The 19,163-nt window shown below is 37.7% G+C and overlaps 1 protein-coding gene across 1 annotated transcript; it reads right to left on the bottom strand.

Annotated features, from left to right (window-relative positions):
- Positions 1-6,328: 6,328 nt before the first annotated feature.
- On the bottom strand, positions 6,329-18,666 carry LOC133619760 (uncharacterized). The gene is made up of 3 exons (XM_061981012.1): positions 18,320-18,666; positions 10,006-10,254; positions 6,329-8,769 (listed from the first exon to the last, which is right to left on the bottom strand). The coding sequence occupies exons 1-3, from the start codon at positions 18,432-18,434 to the stop codon at positions 7,112-7,114; spliced, it is 2,022 nt and encodes a 673-aa protein (XP_061836996.1). The 5' UTR covers positions 18,435-18,666; the 3' UTR covers positions 6,329-7,111.
- Between the last annotated feature and the right edge of the window lie 497 nt (positions 18,667-19,163).

Below are 19,163 nucleotides of genomic sequence, written 5' to 3'. Positions count from 1 at the left end.
ACTTGAATGCATTTCATTTATTTGTCCAAAACCTGCTAACAGTTTTATCTGAAGTTCTTTCATTTTCTACATTTTTGGTACCGTGTTGGGTTTTGTACTTTCGATATTTAATGTGGTTACTTAACAGAATATTAATTTTTTTGGTCCATTTTTATTTCAATGCATTGCATATTTAGCACACTGCCAAATATTGACTTCAGACAAATGCCAAACGTTCTAAAATAGTGTTTTTATTCTTCAACCATTAAATGTAAAGATGTTATTGCACGTAAAAGTGTGTAAAATAACAAAATGAAAAATTACTTTCTGAGTAATTTATTGAGTTACTAACAAATACTTTTTGGGAGAAGTAATGTGTAACTGTAACTAGTTACTTTTTTAAGGGTAAGATGACCAACTGTGGAAATTAATTCCATGTCTCCGGGCGACACTGCCAAAAAGAAGAGGGCCTAAAATAGATCCTTGAGGGACACCACATGTGATTTTAAGGGTCTTTGAGGAGCTTGTATGCATACTCAGCAAGAACATTCTAGTGCCACCTGGACCCGGCGAGTCGGGACCTCCAGGTGGGCGCCCCGACCCAGAAGTCGCTGAAGGAACAGTCCAATCTTCAAATCTTTTTTAATTTGTTTTATTAGGATTTTGATTTTTTGGGTAAAATCTACAAAATACAACAGAGGGCTGCGGGTTTGTTATTGGTAACAAAATTGTAACACTTTGGGCGCATGTTGGCAACGGTTGTTGTGTCTCCAAAAAGGCAAGAGCCTTCCAGGCCATCGACAGATGCGCCCGACAGAGGACAAGGCACGGGAGAAGCCGGGGACAGCCAGCCCCCAAGCTGGTGAGAGACCACATCCCACTTGGGCAATAAGACGGGAAGACCACCCCACGAGCCAACCAACGCGACAACAAACAAGGACAAAGCCTCTCCAGGTAGACCTTACACTTCTCCATGAGGGAGTCCTGAACATTCGAAGTATCTGACGACTCTTTTGACCAGATTGAGCTTTAGACATGCACTCAGTCTCAGGATTGGTTGTAGCCTCGTAGCTACCATCCGTAACGGTGCTCTTAGCTCTGTCCACCTTTGTGTTTGAAAGTTGCCACGCATCCATCCGCCTTCCACAGGAACACCTTCTCCAGAGTCCACTCGCTTTGCTTTTTACAGCCTGAATTTTGCTTTTTACAATTAGTGTTTTGTAGTCTTCCAAATACAACTTTTTGATGACGTTTAATCAATGTTGGGTTTTAACGTTGATTTGACCATTGAAATTTGGTCATTTCCCCAACCAATATTCTACAACACAAATACAACGTTGAAACGATATGCTTTTTGACAACGTTTAATCAATGTTGGGTTTTAACGTTGATCTGACCATTGAAGTTTGGTCATTTCTCCAACCAATATTCTACAGCACAAATACAACGTTGAATCATCATGCTTTTTGAAGACGTTTATTCAATGTCAGGTTGTGACTTTAACATTGAAATTTGGTCATTTCTCCAACCAATATTCTACAACACAAAGACAACGTTGAAACAACATGCTTTTTGACAACGTTAATTCAATGTTAGGTTGTGACGTTGATTTGACCATTGAATGTTGATCATTTCCCAACCAATATTCTACAACACAAATACAAAGTTGAAACAACATGCTTTTTGACAACGTTTAATCAATGTTGGGTTTTAACGTTGATTTGACATTGAAATTTGGTCATTTTCCAACTAATATTCTACAACACAAATACAACGTTGAAACAACATGCTTTTTGACAACGTTTAATCAATATGGGTTTTAATGTTGATTTAACCATTTAAATTGGGTAATTTCCTAACCAATATTCTACAACACAAATACAACGTTGAAACAACATGCTTTTTGACGACATTTAATCAATGTCGGGTTTTAACGTTGATTTGACCATTGAAATTTGGTCATTTCCTAACTAATATTCTACAACACAAATACAACAATGAAACAACATGCTTTTTGACAATGTTTAATCAATGTCAGGTTGTGACGTTGATCTGACCATTGAAGTTTGGTCATTTCTCCAACCAATATTCTACAGCACAAATACAACGTTGAAACAACATGCTTTTTGATTACGTTTATTCAATGTTAGGTTGTGACTTTAACATTGAAATTTGGTCATTTCTCCAACCAATATTCTACAATACAAGTACAACGTTGAAACAACATGCTTTTTAACAACGTTAATTCAATGTTAGATTGTGACGTTGATTTGACCATTGAAATTTGGTCATTTCCCTAACCAATATTCTACAACACAAATACAACGTTGAAACAACATGCTTTTTGACGACGTTTAATCAATGTTGGGTTTTAACGTTGATTTGACATTGAAATTTGGTCATTTCCTAACTAATATTCTACAACACAAATACAACGTTGAAACAACATGCATTTTGACGACGTTTAATCAATTTTGGGTTTTAACGTTGATTTGACATTGAAATTTGGTCATTTCCTAACTAATATTGTACAACACAAATACAACGTTGGAACAACATGCTTTTTGATGATGTTTATTCAATGTCAGGTTGTGACTTTAACATTGAAATTTGGTCATTTCTCCAACCAATATTCTACAACACAAAGACAACATTGAAACAACATGCTTTTTGACAACGTTAATTCAATGTTCGGTTGTGACATTGATTTGACCATTGAATTTTGGTCATTTCCCAACCATTATTCTACAACACAAATACAAAGTTGAAACAACATGCTTTTTGACAACGTTTAATCAATGTTGGGTTTTAACGTTGATTTGACATTGAAATGTGGTCATTTCCCAACCACTATTCTACAACACAAATACGTTGAAACAACATGCTTTTTGACAACGTTTAATCAATGTTGGGTTTTAACGTTGATTTGACATTGAAATTTGGTCATTTCCCAACTAATATTCTACAACACAAATACAACAATGAAACAACATGCTTTTTGACAACGTTTAATCAATGTCAGGTTGTGACGTTGATCTGACCATTGAAGTTTGGTCATTTCTCCAACCAATATTCTACAGCACAAATACAACGTTGAAACAACAAGCTTTTTGATTACGTTTATTCAATGTTAGGTTGTGACTTTAACATAGAAATTTGGTCATTTCTCCAACCAATATTCTACAACACAAATACAACGTTGAAACAACATGCTTTTTGACGACGTTTAATCAATATGGGTTTTAATGTTGATTTAACCATCTAAATTGGGTAATTTCCTAACTAATATTCTACAACACAAATACAACGTTGAAACAACATGCTTTTTGACAACGTTTAATCAATGTTGGGTTTTAACATTGATTTGACCATTGAAATTTGGTCATTTCCTAACTAATATTCTACAACACAAATACAACAATGAAACAACATGCTTTTTGACAACGTTTAATCAATGTCAGGTTGTGACGTTGATCTGACCATTGAAGTTTGGTCATTTCTCCAACCAATATTCTATAGCACAAATACAACGTTGAAACAACAAGCTTTTTGATTACGTTTATTCAATGTTAGGTTGTGACTTTAACATTGAAATTTGGTAATTTCTCCAACCAATATTCTACAACACAAATACAACGTTGAAACAACATGCTTTTTGACGACGTTTAATCAATGTTGGGTTTTAACGTTGATTTGACATTGAAATTTGGTCATTTCCTAACTAATATTCTACAACACAAATACAACGTTGAAACAACATGCTTTTTGACGACATTAATTCAATGTCAGGTTGTGATATTGATTTGACCATTGAATTTTGGTCATTTCCTAACCAATATTCTACAACACAAATACAACGTTGAAACAACATGCTTTTTGACGACGTTTAATCAATGTTGGGTTTTAACGTTAATTTGACATTGAAATTTGGTAATTTCCTAACTAATATTGTACAACACAAATACAACGTTGAAACAACATGCTTTTTGATGACGTTTATTCAATGTCAGGTTGTGACTTTAACATTGAAATTTGGTCATTTCTCCAACCAATATTCTACAACACAAAGACAACGTTGAAACAACATGCTTTTTGACAACGTTAATTCAATGTTCGGTTGTGACATTGATTTGACCATTGAATTTTGGTCATTTCCCAACCATTATTCTACAACACAAATACAAAGTTGAAACAACATGCTTTTTGACAACATTTAATCAATGTTGGGTTTTAACGTTGATTTGACATTGAAATTTGGTCATTTCCCAACTAATATTCTACAACACAAATACAATGTTGAAACAACATGCTTTTGGACGACGTTTAATCAATATGGGTTTTAATGTTGATTTAACCATTCTAATCATTGGGTAATTTCCTAACCAATATTCTACAACACAAATACAACGTTGAAACAACATGCTTTTTGACGACATTTAATCAATGTCGGGTTTTAACGTTGATTTGACCATTGAAATTTGGTCATTTCCTAACTAATATTCTACAACACAAATACAACAATGAAACAACATGCTTTTTGACAATGTTTAATCAATGTCAGGTTGTGACGTTGATCTGACCATTGAAGTTTGGTCATTTCTCCAACCAATATTCTACAGCACAAATACAACGTTGAAACAACATGCTTTTTGATTACGTTTATTCAATGTTAGGTTGTGACTTTAACATTGAAATTTGGTCATTTCTCCAACCAATATTCTACAATACAACTACAACGTTGAAACAACATGCTTTTTGACAACGTTAATTCAAAGTTAGATTGTGACGTTGATTTGACCATTGAAATTTGGTCATTTCCCTAACCAATATTCTACAACACAAAGACAACGTTGAAACAACATGCTTTTTGACAACGTTTAATTAATGTTGGGTTTTAACGTTGATTTGACATTGAAATTTGGTCATTTCTCCAACCAATATTCTACAGCACAAATACAACGTTGAATCATCATGCTTTTTGATGACGTTTATTCAATGTCAGGTTGTGACTTTAACATTGAAATTTGGTCATTTCTCCAACCAATATTCTACAACACAAAGACAACGTTGAAACAACATGCTTTTTGACAACGTTTAATCAATGTTGGGTTTTAACGTTGATTTGACATTGAAATTTGGTCATTTCCCAACTAATATTCTACAACACAAATACAACGTTGAAACAACATGCTTTTTGACAACGTTTAATCAATATGGGTTTTAATGTTGATTTAACCATTTAAATTGGGTAATTTCCTAACTAATGTTCTACAACATAAATACAACGTTGAAACAACATGCTTTTCGATGACGTTTAAACAATGTTGGGTTTTAACGTTGATTTGACCATTGAAATTTGGTCATTTCCTAACTAATATTCTACAACACAAATACAACTTTGAAACAAGATGCTTTTTGACAACGTTTAATCAATGTCAGGTCCTGACATTGATCTGACCATTGAAGTTTGGTCATTTCTCCAAACAATATTCTACAGCACAAATACAACGTTGAAACAACATGCTTTTTGATGACGTTTATTCAACGTCAGGTTGTGCCTTTAACATTGAAATTTGGTCATTTCTCCAACCAATATTCTACAACACAAGTACAACGTTGGAACAACATGCTTTTTGACAACGTGAATTCAATGTTAGGTTGTGACGTTGATTTGACCATTGAAATGTGGTCATTTCCCTAACCAATAATCTACAACACAAATACAACATTGAAACAACATGCTTTTTAACGACGTTTAATCAATGTTGGGTTTTAACGTTGATTTGACATTGAAATTTGGTCATTTCCTAACTAATATTCTACAACACAAATACAACGTTGAGACAACATGCTTTTTCCATCCATCCATCCATTTTCTACCGCTTATTCCCTTCGGGGTCGCGGGGAGCGCTGGAGCCTATCTCAGCTACAATCAGGCGGAAGGTGGGGCACACCCTGGACAAGTCGCCACCTCATCCCAGACAACATGCTTTTTGACGACGTTAATTCAATGTCAGGTTGTGATGTTGATTTGACCATTGAATTTTGGTCATTTCCCAACCAATATTCTACAACACAAATACAACGTTGAAACAACATGCTTTTTGACGACGTTCATGAAATCAATGTTGTGTTTTAACATTGATTTGACATTGAAATTTGGTAATTTCCTAACTAATATTGTACAACACTGATACAACGTTGAAACAGCATGCTTTTTGATGACGTTTATTCAATGTCAGGTTGTGACTTTAATATTGAAATTTGGTCATTTCTCCAACCAATATACTACAACACAAATACAACGTTGAAACAACATGCTCTTTGATGACGTTAATTCAATGTCAGGTTGTGACGTTGATTTGACCATTGAATTTTGGTCATTTCCCAACCAATATTCTACAACACAAATACAACATTGAAACAACATGCTTTTTGACAACTTTTATTCAATGTCAGGTTGTGACGTTGATTTGACCTTTTGTAATCTGGTCATTTCCCCAACCAACCAACGTGGATCCAATGTTGTGTCAATTTACAAATACAACTATTTTGCAACGTTGTTTCAAAGTCAATTTTAAAGGACATGTGTGTATATTGAAGGTGGTTCACTTCCTAACTCTCAGACAGAAAAACCTTCCTAAGTATGGCTCCAAGCTCCGCAATAGACATAACAATCACATGTGGTGTCCCTCAAGGATCTATTTCCGGTCTTCTTCTTTGTAATATTTACATGCTTCCACTTGGCAGAGTCATCACGAGACGCATCTATCTCCTCCCATCTTTTAAATCATCCTCCAGGTTTTCTTCTTCCTGTTTGCTCACAAAGATGTCTCCAACTTGCCCGTTTAGTTTGATGCACTGCTCTGTACATGTACTGGTGTTTTTTAAAGTGAATAAGAAAAGGGTAGTCAAAATAAAGTGAAACTTCAGTTTACACCTTTACAAAGTTTATTAACAAATGTACACAATGTTGTATATCAGTGCATGTACTTGACTGAAATAAAACCTATAACATCTATAAATGTTAGACGCAAGATTGTGTTACACGTACACAACAGTGATGTCACATGTTATATCTGGTGATTGTTAATAAATCAAAGTTTTGACAGTTTATTTAAATTCTTCAGCTTCATTTGCTGCTGCTGTTCTCACCAGCACACTTGTGTTTCTTACACTGATACTTATAAGTGAATCTTTCATCACACACACTGCAACTCAACACTTTTTCTCTTGTGTGTACTTTCATGTGTCTTTTCATATGTTGATTTTGGACAAAACCTTTATCACAGACCGAACATTTAAAAGGTTTTTCCCCGGTGTGCATTCTTGTGTGATTTATCAAATTTGCTTTCTGGGTGAATCCTTTACTGCAAACTGAGCACATGAAAGGTTTTTCTCCAGTGTGTGCTCTCATGTGTACTACAAAGGTCGTTCGGTGAAAAAAACTTTTGTTGCAATCTAAACAGGTAAAAGGTTTTTCTCCAGTATGTTTTCTCATATGTACTTTTAAACTTTCCTTGGCGGAGAAGCTTTTACTACAAACTGAGCACATGAATGGTTGGTCCCCAGTGTGGACTTTCATGTGTCTTTTCAAATGTTGACTTTGGACAAAATCTTTGCCGCAGACCGAACATAGAAAAGGTTTTTCCCCGGCGTGCATTCTTTTGTGTTTGATCAAATTTGCTCTCTGGGAGAATCTTTTGTTACAAACTGAGCACTTGAACGGTTGGTCCCCTGTGTGTGATCTCATGTGCACTACAAAGGTGGTTCGGTCACAGAAGCTTTTGTTGCACCTTGAACAGGTAAAGGGTTTTTCTCCGGTGTGCGTCCTTGTGTGTTTTACCAAACTTTCCTTCGCAGAGAATCGCTTACTGCAAACTGAGCACATGAATGGTTTCTCCCCGGTGTGTGTTCTCATGTGTGACTTCAGATCGCGATTTTGAGTAAAACCTTTACCGCAGATGGAACATAAGAAACGTTTTTCACCGGTGTGCGTTCTTGTGTGCTTTATCAAACTGTCCTTTGTGGAGAAACTTTTACTACACACTGAGCACATGAAAGGCCTCTCTCCGGTGTGTGTCGACATGTGTACTTGTAGGTCCCTTTTTTGAGTAAACCCTTTATTGCAGGTTGAACAGGAAAAGGGTTTTTCCCCAGTGTGTAATCTCATGTGTAAAATCAAACTTGTCTTCTGGGAGAATCTTTTACTGCAAACTGAGCATGTGACTGGTTTTTCTCCAGTGTGTGTTCTCATGTGTCTTTTCAAATCACTGGGGTATTTAAAAGTTTTGTCACAGTGAAAACATTTCAAGTGTGTGTTGTCAGCTTTAGAATCTTCATCTTCTTCATCATCATCATCATAATCATCATCAGTGTCATCTTCTTCATCATCATCAGCGTCATCATTTTCTTCATCATTAGTGTCAGGAGAGTGTGACGTTATGTCGTCACTATCTGATAGTGGAGCTAAGAGTTTGTGGTCTCCATCAGCTTCTGTTGTCATGTGTGGAGTAGGAGGCTCCGCCTCTCCCTTCTCCTCACTTCCACCTTTGTGGCTCCTCCTCTTCCTATTTGATATGAGGGGGCTGTGGTTGATGTTCTTTTTTAACATGTGGGGGCTGTGGCGAGTCTTTCCCTTTAACGCAGGCGGCTGTGGCCCATTGCTTTCCTCTCCCGTCCGAAGGGGCTGTGGCTCCTCCTCTTCATTTTTAATTTGAGGGGACTGTTCCTGCTCCACCCTGGGAAAGCGCTCTTGCTGTTCAGGGAGAAGTTGTTTTTCGCAAACATCTGAAGAACACAAGAATGACAAACACATGTTTTACAAACCCTAAAAGCAGTGAAGTTGTCACGTTGTGTAAATGATAAATAAAAAGAGAATACATTGATTTGCAAATCATTTTCAACTTATATTCAATTGAATAGACTGCAAAGACAAGATATTTAGCTCATTTGGAATTTGATGCCTGGAACATGTTTCAAAAAAGCTGGCACAAGTGGCAAAAAAGACTGAGAAAGTTGAGGAATGCTCATCAAACACTTATTTGGAACATCCCACAGGTGAACAGGCAAATTGGGAACAAGTGGGTGCCATGATTGGGTATAAAAGCAGCTTCCATGAAATGCTCAGTCATTCACAGACAAGGACGGGGCGAGGGTCACCACTTTGTCAACAAATGCCTGAGCAAATTGTTTAAGAACAACATTTTTCAACCAGCTATTACAAGGGATTTAGGGATTTCACCATCTACGCTACGTAATATCATCAAAAGGTTCAGAGAATCTGGAGAAATCACTGCACGTAAGCCATGATATTACGGACCTTGGATCCCTCAGGCGGTACTGCATCAAAAAGCGGCATCAGTGTGTAAAGGATATCACCACATGGGCTCAGGAACACTTCAGAAAGCCACATTGGGGCCACTTTGGGACCACATTACGGCCGCATTGGGGCCACATTACGGCCACATTGGGACCACATCACGGCCACATTGGGACCACATCACGGCCACATTGGGGCCACATAGGGACCATTTTTGGGACCACATTACGGCCACATTGGGGCCACGTTTGGGGCCCCATTACGACCACGTTGGGGTCACATTGGGACCACGGTGGGATCCACGTTGGGACCACGTTACGTCCACATTGGGGTCACATTGCGGCCACATTACGACCACATTGGGGCCATGTTACGGCCACATTGGGACCACATTGGGGTCCACATTGGGGCCACATTGGGGCCACATTGGGGCGCGTTGACACAGGAGTCTGATAAAAATCACATTTTACTCGCAGTGTAAACAGTCAGCTGGAAAAAACCCGATCTCCACAAAATGCGATTTGGGCCACTTTGGCCTGCAGTGTAAACGTAGTCTTTGTCTTTTGTTTGACTCCTTCTTACTTTGAACAGTAACACTGTGTGACTATTGGAAAATAAAACAATTGATTCTTGGGCGTACAAGGAGATGAAGTTAGCGTACCTCTAGTGGGACCCGTACCACAGTTTCTGAGTGTTGTGCTTACTTGGACTGGGACCAAGCTGGGAGGACTCAGGTGGTTTGTGGCCATGGTCTTCGGTCTTCACAGAGACCACAGTCAGTGGAAACCTGGTCAGGTCAGCCTCCTCCTGTCCTAGAAGACACTCTTCCTCCTGAGTGATCCAGACCTCATCCTCTTCCTCTTTGATGTGGGAGGGCAGTGGCTCCTCCTCTTCCTCTTTTACACGAGGGGGATGTGGCTCTTCCTCTTTAATATGGGTGTGCTGCTGGACGTCTGTTGGGTAAATGAGTAAATAATATTCAAGGGGTCATATTTCAAACACTTCCTTGTGGTCTACATGACATGTAAAGGTGGTTCTTTGCTCCAAACTTTGCAAAGATGATGTTCTACAGACCCTTTTCTGACCCTCCCTTGAGGATGTGCCTCCACTTCGCCATCTTTCTTGTCGTTTTTAGCGCTTCCATGGCGAGTCTACTGACGGACTGAGTTTGAACTGTACGCTATTTTGTGTTAGAAATGGCAACAGCGGAGGATGCATGTGCATGTACGAGCCAGTCTGCCCCACATGCAAAAAAAAAAAAGCGAAAAAGAAGGCGCTTATTGCCATTAATTGATACGGTACCAATTCCCAGTAGCAGGGAATCAATACCAGTACTCAACGGTACCAATTTTCAATACGTTTGCGCGTGTTATTAATAATGTTTTTTAATTTAAAAATTTGTTTTAATGCTGAGATAGGCTCCAGCACCCCCTGCCACCCCAAAAGGGACAAGCGGTAGAAAATGGATGGATGTAACATTTAAACAATTGGATTCTAACTGCTGTTCATGTGTTATATTTTGTCACATTTGCAATGCAGTTGCACTCCTAAGACATGAGATGGCAGTGTTGTATAGGCTAATAATGGAATGTTGTCTAACTAGGAATTTAATTTTTCCAGGAAGTCCAATGTGTAATGCTGCGCCCTACAAAGTGTTGATACTGGAAGTATTGTGCTTATCACACACCAGCTGTGTGATGGTAACATTCATCTTAGTTGTAGTTTCCTTTACCAAATTTGGAGGCGTTGATATGGCCATGTAAAATTGCTAAAGCTAATAGTAGCCTGTCTATGGCAAATCCAATGTAAATTAGCATCAAGCTAGAGCATTTTGTAAGAGTGGAGCCTGACTTCACATTTGTGTGTTTTCTACAAAGCATACTTGCTTTGTTGGTGTTAAAAATGGCAACATTACTTGGAGGGAGTTTGGCCGAGTGATCGTTCACATGAACCGGACGGGACGAGTCTGAAACTGGACGCAATGTCACGTGCAAAAAAGGTATCGAAATATGGCACCGTTTGATTTGACGTGAATCCATACCCGGTTCTACCGAAATAATTCAGTCGGTACCTATAAAAGTTCCGGATTCTGTACCTACCCCTGAAAATGGCGGACCTGTGCAGAACAGTTTGGGTAAAGGAAGCCATGTATGGATCATCTGCTGACGTCACATTTGGTAGAAACATCACCCAATGGGAAAATTCCAAAGGGCTCGTTTCAAAGAATAAAGGAAGGCAAGATTGTTTTATAAACATCTCCTCAGTGTCTACATGGTTTGATTTCACATTTTCGGCACTTGTGTAAAAAAAATGGTTTTGCACAACAGGTGTCCTTGTAGTGGCTGCTGGTTGCAGGAGCTCTGCGACTTTTTGAACATGCACTGCAACTACATAATTTCCCCATTGCGGGATGAATAAAGTCTGTTTTATCCTAAGTGGTTCTTTTATTGACACTGTTACCACATGAGATTATTTGCCTTCTCGTGTGTGTTGCAGGGTTGTCTCGATACCAATATGTTGGTACCGGTACCAAAATGTATTTCGATACTTTTCTGTACTTTTCTAAATAAAGGGGACCACAAAAAATTTCATTATTGGCTTTATTTTAGCAAAGAATCTTAGGGTACATTATACATATGTTTATTATTGTAATTTAGTCCTTAAATAAAATAGTGAACATACTAGACAACTTGTCTTTTAGTAGTAAGTAAACAAACAAAGACTCCTAATTAGTCTGCTGACATATGCAGGAACATATTGTGTCATTTATCATTCTTTTATTTTGTCTACATTATAAAGGACAAGCTGTAAAAATGGATTATCAATCTGCTTGTTCATTTACTGTTAATATCTGCTTATTTTCTGTTTCAACATGTTCTATCTACACTTCTGTTAAAATGTAATAATCACTTATTCTTCTCTTATTTGATACTTTACATTAGTTTTGGATGATACGATACATTTAGGTATCGATCCGATAGCAAGTAGTTACAGGATCATACATTGGTAGTAATTTAAGTCCTCATGTGTCCAGGGACGTATTTACTGAGTTTATAAACATAATATGAATTTTTTTTTAAAAAGGAAAAAGATTTTGTGACGATGAAAAATATTGATGTAATCATAGTAGTAACGATTAGTATCATTACAGTGGATGTCAGGTGTAGATCCACCCATGGCATTTGTTTACATTGTGACGCCGGTGAGCTATTGTATCCTCCTACGGTGTGTAGTGAAGCATGTTTAGCTATTCCTCGTCCTCCAGTGATGATACTTGTAAGAGACGTAGATTTAGAAGTAGCTAAAACACTGTGGATGGATGTTAGCCGCTAGCTAGCTAGGCATGTCTTAAAGCACCTTTTCTTGAGGGTGTTTCAGTTTTATAACTTCATCTTTATCTTTAGTTTTTACACCAAAATGTGTCCATTCTCCCTTTTCTGTCTACACTCTGTGTCTGCTTGTAAGTACTCAGTGTGCGCGCGCTGCCGAACATGCTCCTCTGCTCGTAAAACCAGCAATGTCACCACGTGGCGACGACGCGCCATCATGCCTGTAAATAAAAAAATATGGCGAACCGGTACTTTTCAAACGGAGTATAGTACCGTTTTTGATTCATTAGTACGGCGATACTGCATCTTGCATTGAAGCATGAAAGAGGAAAAGGTGAGCTCCGGAAGCTGAGAGTGTCAAGTAACTACGCTCTAACTGACACAAGTGACTTCAAGTGTCCTACATGTGGCAGATACTTCCGAGCAAGGATCGGCCTGACAAGTCCTCTGAGGACACATCAACCACAATCAACTACTTAGATGTCCTGCTCATTGTCGACAACGATGGAGGAACATCATCATTAGAGATGTCCGATAATGGCTTTTTTGCCGATATCCGATATTCCAATATTGTCCAACTCTTAATTACCGATTCCGATATCAACCGATACCGATATATACAGTCATGGAATTAACACATTATTATGCCTAATTTTGTTGTGATGCCCCGCTGGATGCATTAAACAATGTAACAAGGTTTTCCAAAATAAATCAACTCAAGTTATGGGGAAAAAAAAGCCAACATGGCACTGCCATATTTATTATTGAAGTCACAAAGTGCATTATTTTTTTTAACATGCCTCAAAACAGCAGCTTGGAATTTGGGACCTGCTCTCCCTGAGAGAGCATGAGGAGGTTGAGGTGGGCGGGGTTGGGGGGCGGGATTGAGGTGGGTGGTAGGGGGTGGCGGGGGGTGTATATTGTAGCGTCCCGGAAGAGTTAGTGCTGCAAGGGGTTCTAGGTATTTGTTCTGTTGTGTTTATGTTGTGTTACGGTGCAGATGTTCTCCCAAAATGTGTTTGTCATTCTTGTTTGGTAACAGTGTTAAAGTTGTTTATACGGCCACCCTCAGTGTGACCTGTATGGCTGTTGACCAAGTATGCATTGCATTCACTTGTGTGTGTGAAAAGCCGTAGATATTATGTGACTGGGCCGGCACGCAAAGGCAGTGCCTTTAAGGTTTATTGGCGCTCTGTACTTCTCCCTACGTCCGTGTACACAGCGCCGTTTTAAAAAATCATAAATTTTACTTTTTGAATCCGATACCGAAAATGTTGAAACCAATACCGATAATTTCCGATATTACATTTTAAAGCATTTATCGGCCGATAATATCGGCAGTCCGATATTATCGGACATCTCTAATCATCATCATCACCGCGATACTATACTAGTACCGGCATAACGTGCAACCCTAGTGTGTTGTGTTAAAATGTGTCATTAAACAAGCAATAAAACATGGCAAAGAGTTTATTTTGTTCCAGCCACTAAAATCGCTTCAAAAGAGAAAAATAAGGCTTGGAAATTTAAAGGGGGGGCAGTTAGCAAAGTCTGAGCCAGAATTGATCAAAACTTTCCTAAAAGACAAATCAGAACTTCTTTTAAACCTCCGGTGTAAAGTGAGTAGCCAAGCTTTATCTCTACCCTTAACCTTGGAATGAAAATATAACACAAATATTTTTTTAAACATTTAGCCCCTTTTAGTAATTGTTGTGGCTGGGCCAAAGGAACTCTTCCCAAAACATGTTTCACTATGTGGTGTTTTTATGCAGTATCTCTATCTAGAGCACAGCTCCCACCTTCCACTTGGAGACAACCTGCCACACGCTGAAGGAAAGTTGTCTTCTTTTCATAAATCAAGTGTGGACTACTTTGCTTGTTGAAAGATGATTGACAATAAATGCTTTCTTCCACTTATAGATGCATGTAGGTCAGGATCAGGACGTGAAACTAGCCATGAAACTATGAATTATATTGGTTACGACGTGAAATACAGTCGTGGTCAAAAGTGTACATACACTTGTAAAGAACATAATGTCATGGCTGTCTTGAGTTTCCAATTGGAGCACATACTTGTTTCATCTGACATCACATGGACAAAGATAAGACCTTCTGGAGGAAAGTTATGTGGTCAGATGAAACAAAAATGGAGCTGTTTGGCCACAATACCCAGCAATATGTTTGGAGGAGAAAAGGTGAGGCCTTTAATCCCAGGAACAACATTCCTACCGTCAAGCATGGTGGTGGTAGTATTATGCTCTGGGCCTGTTTTGCTGCCAATGGAACTGGTGCTTTACAGAGAGTAAATGGGACAATGAAAAAGGAGGATTACCTCCAAATTCTTCAGGACAACCTAAAATCATCAGCCCGGAGGTTGGGTCTTGGGCGCAGTTGGGTGTTCCAACAGGACAATGACCCCAAACACATGTCAAAAGTGGTAAAGGAATGGCTAAATCAGGCTAGAATGAAGGTTTTAGAATGACCTTCCCAAAGTCCTGACTTAAACGTGTGGACAATGCTGAAGAAACAAGTCCATGTCAGAAAACCAACAAATTTAGCTGAACTGCACCAATTTTGTCAAGAGGAGTGGTCAAAAATATAACCAGAAGCTTGTGGATGGCTACCAAAAGCGCCTTATTGCAGTGAAACTTGCCAAGGGACATGTAAGCAAATATTAACATTGACCCAGCACATTTCCTCACATTTTCAGTAGACTCATAATAAATTCATAAAAGAACCAAACTTCATGAATGTTTTTTGTGACCAACAAGTATGTGCTCCAATCACTCTATCACAAAAAAACAAGAGTTGTAGAAGTTATTGGAAACTCAGGACAGCCATGACATTATGTTCTTTACAAGTGTATGTCAACTTTTGACCACGACTGTATATCTGGTGACTCTGAGTTTTGTGTAAACACGTTGTTGCAAAACAGAGGACGTCAACCTCTCATAAATATGGTGTTTCTAAAACTGTTTGGTTTTCACGAACTACAGTACAGGCCAAAAGTTTGGACACACCTTCTCATTCACAACACAACTGATGGTCCCAAACCCATTGATAAAGCAAGGAATTCCACTAATCAACCATGATAAGGCACACCTGTGAAGTGAAAACCATTTCAGGTGACCACCTCTTCAAGCTCAAGGAGAGAATGCAGAGAGTGTGCAAAGCAGTAATCATAGCAAAGGGTGGCTATTTTGAAGCAACTAGAATATAAAACATGTTTTCAGTTATTTCACCTTTTCGTGTGAAGTACATAACTCCACATGTGTTCATTCATAGTTTTGATGTGACAATCTACAATGTAAATAGTCATGTAAATAAAGAAAACGTATTGAATGAGAAGGTGTGTCCAAACTTTTGGCCTATACTGTATATAGGTGTACACATTTTAATGAATATATAAATAATATAATATTAAGAGTATGTAAAAGTTGGACTCCTACCTTGTTTACTTCTCTGACAACCCCTTTAAAGTTTTGCAATCAATCATAAAAATCAAGCCACTAAAATGCACCAAACATGGATGAGAGTGGAGGTAGTGTTTTGAATTTTTCCCATCATGCTTTGTAATTAATTTAAATGGGTGTAATTATTATTTCTTTTGGACGTTTTTTTAAATATCCACAAATTGTGTTATATTGTATTATTGTGTGACCATGTTTGTTGGTTCTTTTATCTTTTTTGCACCATGACTAGGGAAGGTTGTTTACAAAGGGTCCGTGTAAGTACGTATGTTTTCAGTTATTTCACTTTTTTTTTGTTAAGTACATAACTCCACATGTGTTCCTTCATAGTTTTGATGTGACAATCTACAATGTAAATAGTCATGTAAATAAAGAAAACGTATTGAATGAGAAGGTGTGTCCAAACTTTTGGCCTATACTGTATATAGGTGTACACATTTTAATGAATATATAAATAATATAATATTAAGAGTACGTAAAAGTTGGACTCCTACCTTGTTTACTTCTCTGACAACCCCTTTAAAGTTTTGTAATCAATCATAAAAATCAAGCCGCTAAAATGCACCAAACATGGATGAGTGTGGGGGTTGTGTTTTGAATTTTTCCCATCATGCTTTGTAATGAATTTAAATGGGTGTAATTATTATTTCTTATGGATGTTTTTTTTAAATATCCACACATTGTGTTATATATTGTTATTGTTTGACCATGTTTGTTGGTTCTTTTTTCTTTTTGCACCATGACTAGTGGAGGTTGTTTACAAAGGGTTCATGTAAGTATGTTTTCAGTTATATCACCTTTTTTTTGTTAAGTACATAACTCCACATGTGTTCATTCATAGTTTTGATGTGACATTGTAAATAGTCATGAAAATAAAGAAAGCGCATTGAATGTGAAGGTGTGTCCAAACTTTTGGCCTGTACTGTATATAGGTGTACATATTTAATTGAATATATAAATAATATAATAGGATAATAAGAGTATGTAAAAGTTGGACTCCTACCTTGTTTACTTCTCTGACAACCCCTTTAAAGTTTTGTAATCAATCATAAAAATCAAGCTGCTGAAATGCATCAAACACGGATGAGTGTGGAGGTAGTGTTTTGAATTTTATTATTATTTATTTTGCACTTTTTTTTTTTAAATATCCACAAATTGTGTTATATTGTATTATTGTGTGACCATGTTTGTTGGTTATTTTTTCTTTTTGCACCATGACTAGGAAAGGTTGTTTACAAAGGGTTCATGTAAGTATGTTTTCAGTTATTTCACCTTTTTTTTTGTTCAGTGCATAACTCCACATGCCTTCAGTGACAATCTACAATGTAAATAGTCATGTAAGTAAAGAAAACCCATTGAATGAGAAGGTGTGTCCAAACTTTTGGCCTGTACTGTATATAGGTGTACATATTTTAATGAATATATAAATAATATAATAGGACATTAAGAGTATGTAAAAGTTGGACTCCTACCTTGTTTACTTCTCTGACAACCCCTTTAAAATTTTGCAATCAATCATAAAAATCAAGCCGCTAAAATGCACCAAACATGGATGAGTGTGGAGGTAGTGTTTTGAATTTTTCCCATCATGCTTCCATCCATCCATCCATTTTTTACCGCTTATTCCCTTTGGGGTCGCGGGGGGTGCTGGAGCCTATCTCAGCTACAATCGGGCGGAAGGCGGGGTACACCCTGGACAAGTCGCCACCTCATCACAGGGCCAACACAGATAGACAGACAACATTCACACTCACATTCACACACTAGGGCCAATCATGCTTTGTAATGACTTTAAATGGGTGTAATTATTATTTCTTTTGGACGTTTTTTTAAATATCCACAAATTGTGTTATATTGTATTATTGTGTTACCATGTTTGTTGGTTCTTTTATCTTTTTGCACCGTGACTAGGGAAGGTTGTTTACAAAGGGTCCGTGTAAGTACGTATGTTTTCAGTTATTTCACCTTTTTTTTTGTTAAGTACATAACTCCACATGTGTTCATTTGTAGTTTTGATGTGACAATCTCCAATGTAAATAGTCATGAAAATAAAGAAAACCCATTGAATGAGAAGGTGTGTACAAACCTTTTGGTTTAAAACGAAGCAGTGCATCATCATCATCACAAGATAATTCACCTTCATAGACAATCTATTTCAGGATAGTGTCAATAATGAAATATAAAGTTGGTAAACATGTGAGAGTAAGAAGTAAACAAACCTGTTCTGGGTGACACAACTTGACGTTTCTTGAAAAGTAGTTGATGTTGTCGCTCGTTATCCTCTCTTGTTGGACAAAATTCCTCCTCGTAATCTGTTATCGTTTTCGCGCACATTTTCACACAATCACAACACTTTACTCTCGCACTTGTGACTTGTTAGTAGCTAACAAGCTAAGCTAACTAGCAAGCTAAGCTAAGCTAACTAGCAAGCTAAGCTAGCACGAGAAGCAGCAAAGTGCGCTGAGGCGAATGTATCCGAACACTTTCAAATATTAACATTGTTTACTCCAATAAACAACATATATTTGTACATGTACGCGCTCATTAAAAAACAGAGAAGTATTCTAAACACGTCCTCTCCGTCGAACGCCATCTTGCTTTCTTATTGTCCTGTTTTGCCGACGTCACTACTCCATCCGTACGGAAAGACACGATCGGTTCACGCATGCGCGAAGTTTACGTCACTTCCTGGACTTGCAATTTTTTTTACGACGGAGCCTTTTATACAGCATTTGACTCTGTTGCACATCCATTTACTCTGCAAACCCTGAAACATTTTGGATTTGGACTCAAATTTGTTGCCACAATTCAAATGGTGTACACCAATATTGATAGTTGGGTAGCTCTCGACCAAGGGACATGTCTAAGATTTGACGTCAAACGATGAAGTGAAGTGAATTAGATTTATACAGCGCTTTTCTCTAGTGACTCAAAGCACTTTTACATAGTGAAACCCAATATCTAAGTTACATTTAAAGGCCTACTGAAATTAATTTTTTTTATTTAAACGGGGATAGCAGATCCATTCTATGTGTCATACTTGATAATTTCGCAATATTGCCA

This window comes from Nerophis lumbriciformis, linkage group LG20 (assembly GCF_033978685.3).
Source record: "Nerophis lumbriciformis linkage group LG20, RoL_Nlum_v2.1, whole genome shotgun sequence".
NCBI lineage: Eukaryota > Metazoa > Chordata > Actinopteri > Syngnathiformes > Syngnathidae > Nerophis > Nerophis lumbriciformis.
The sequence above is the reverse complement of the archived record's forward strand: the minus strand, read 5'-3'. Positions and strand labels throughout refer to the sequence as shown.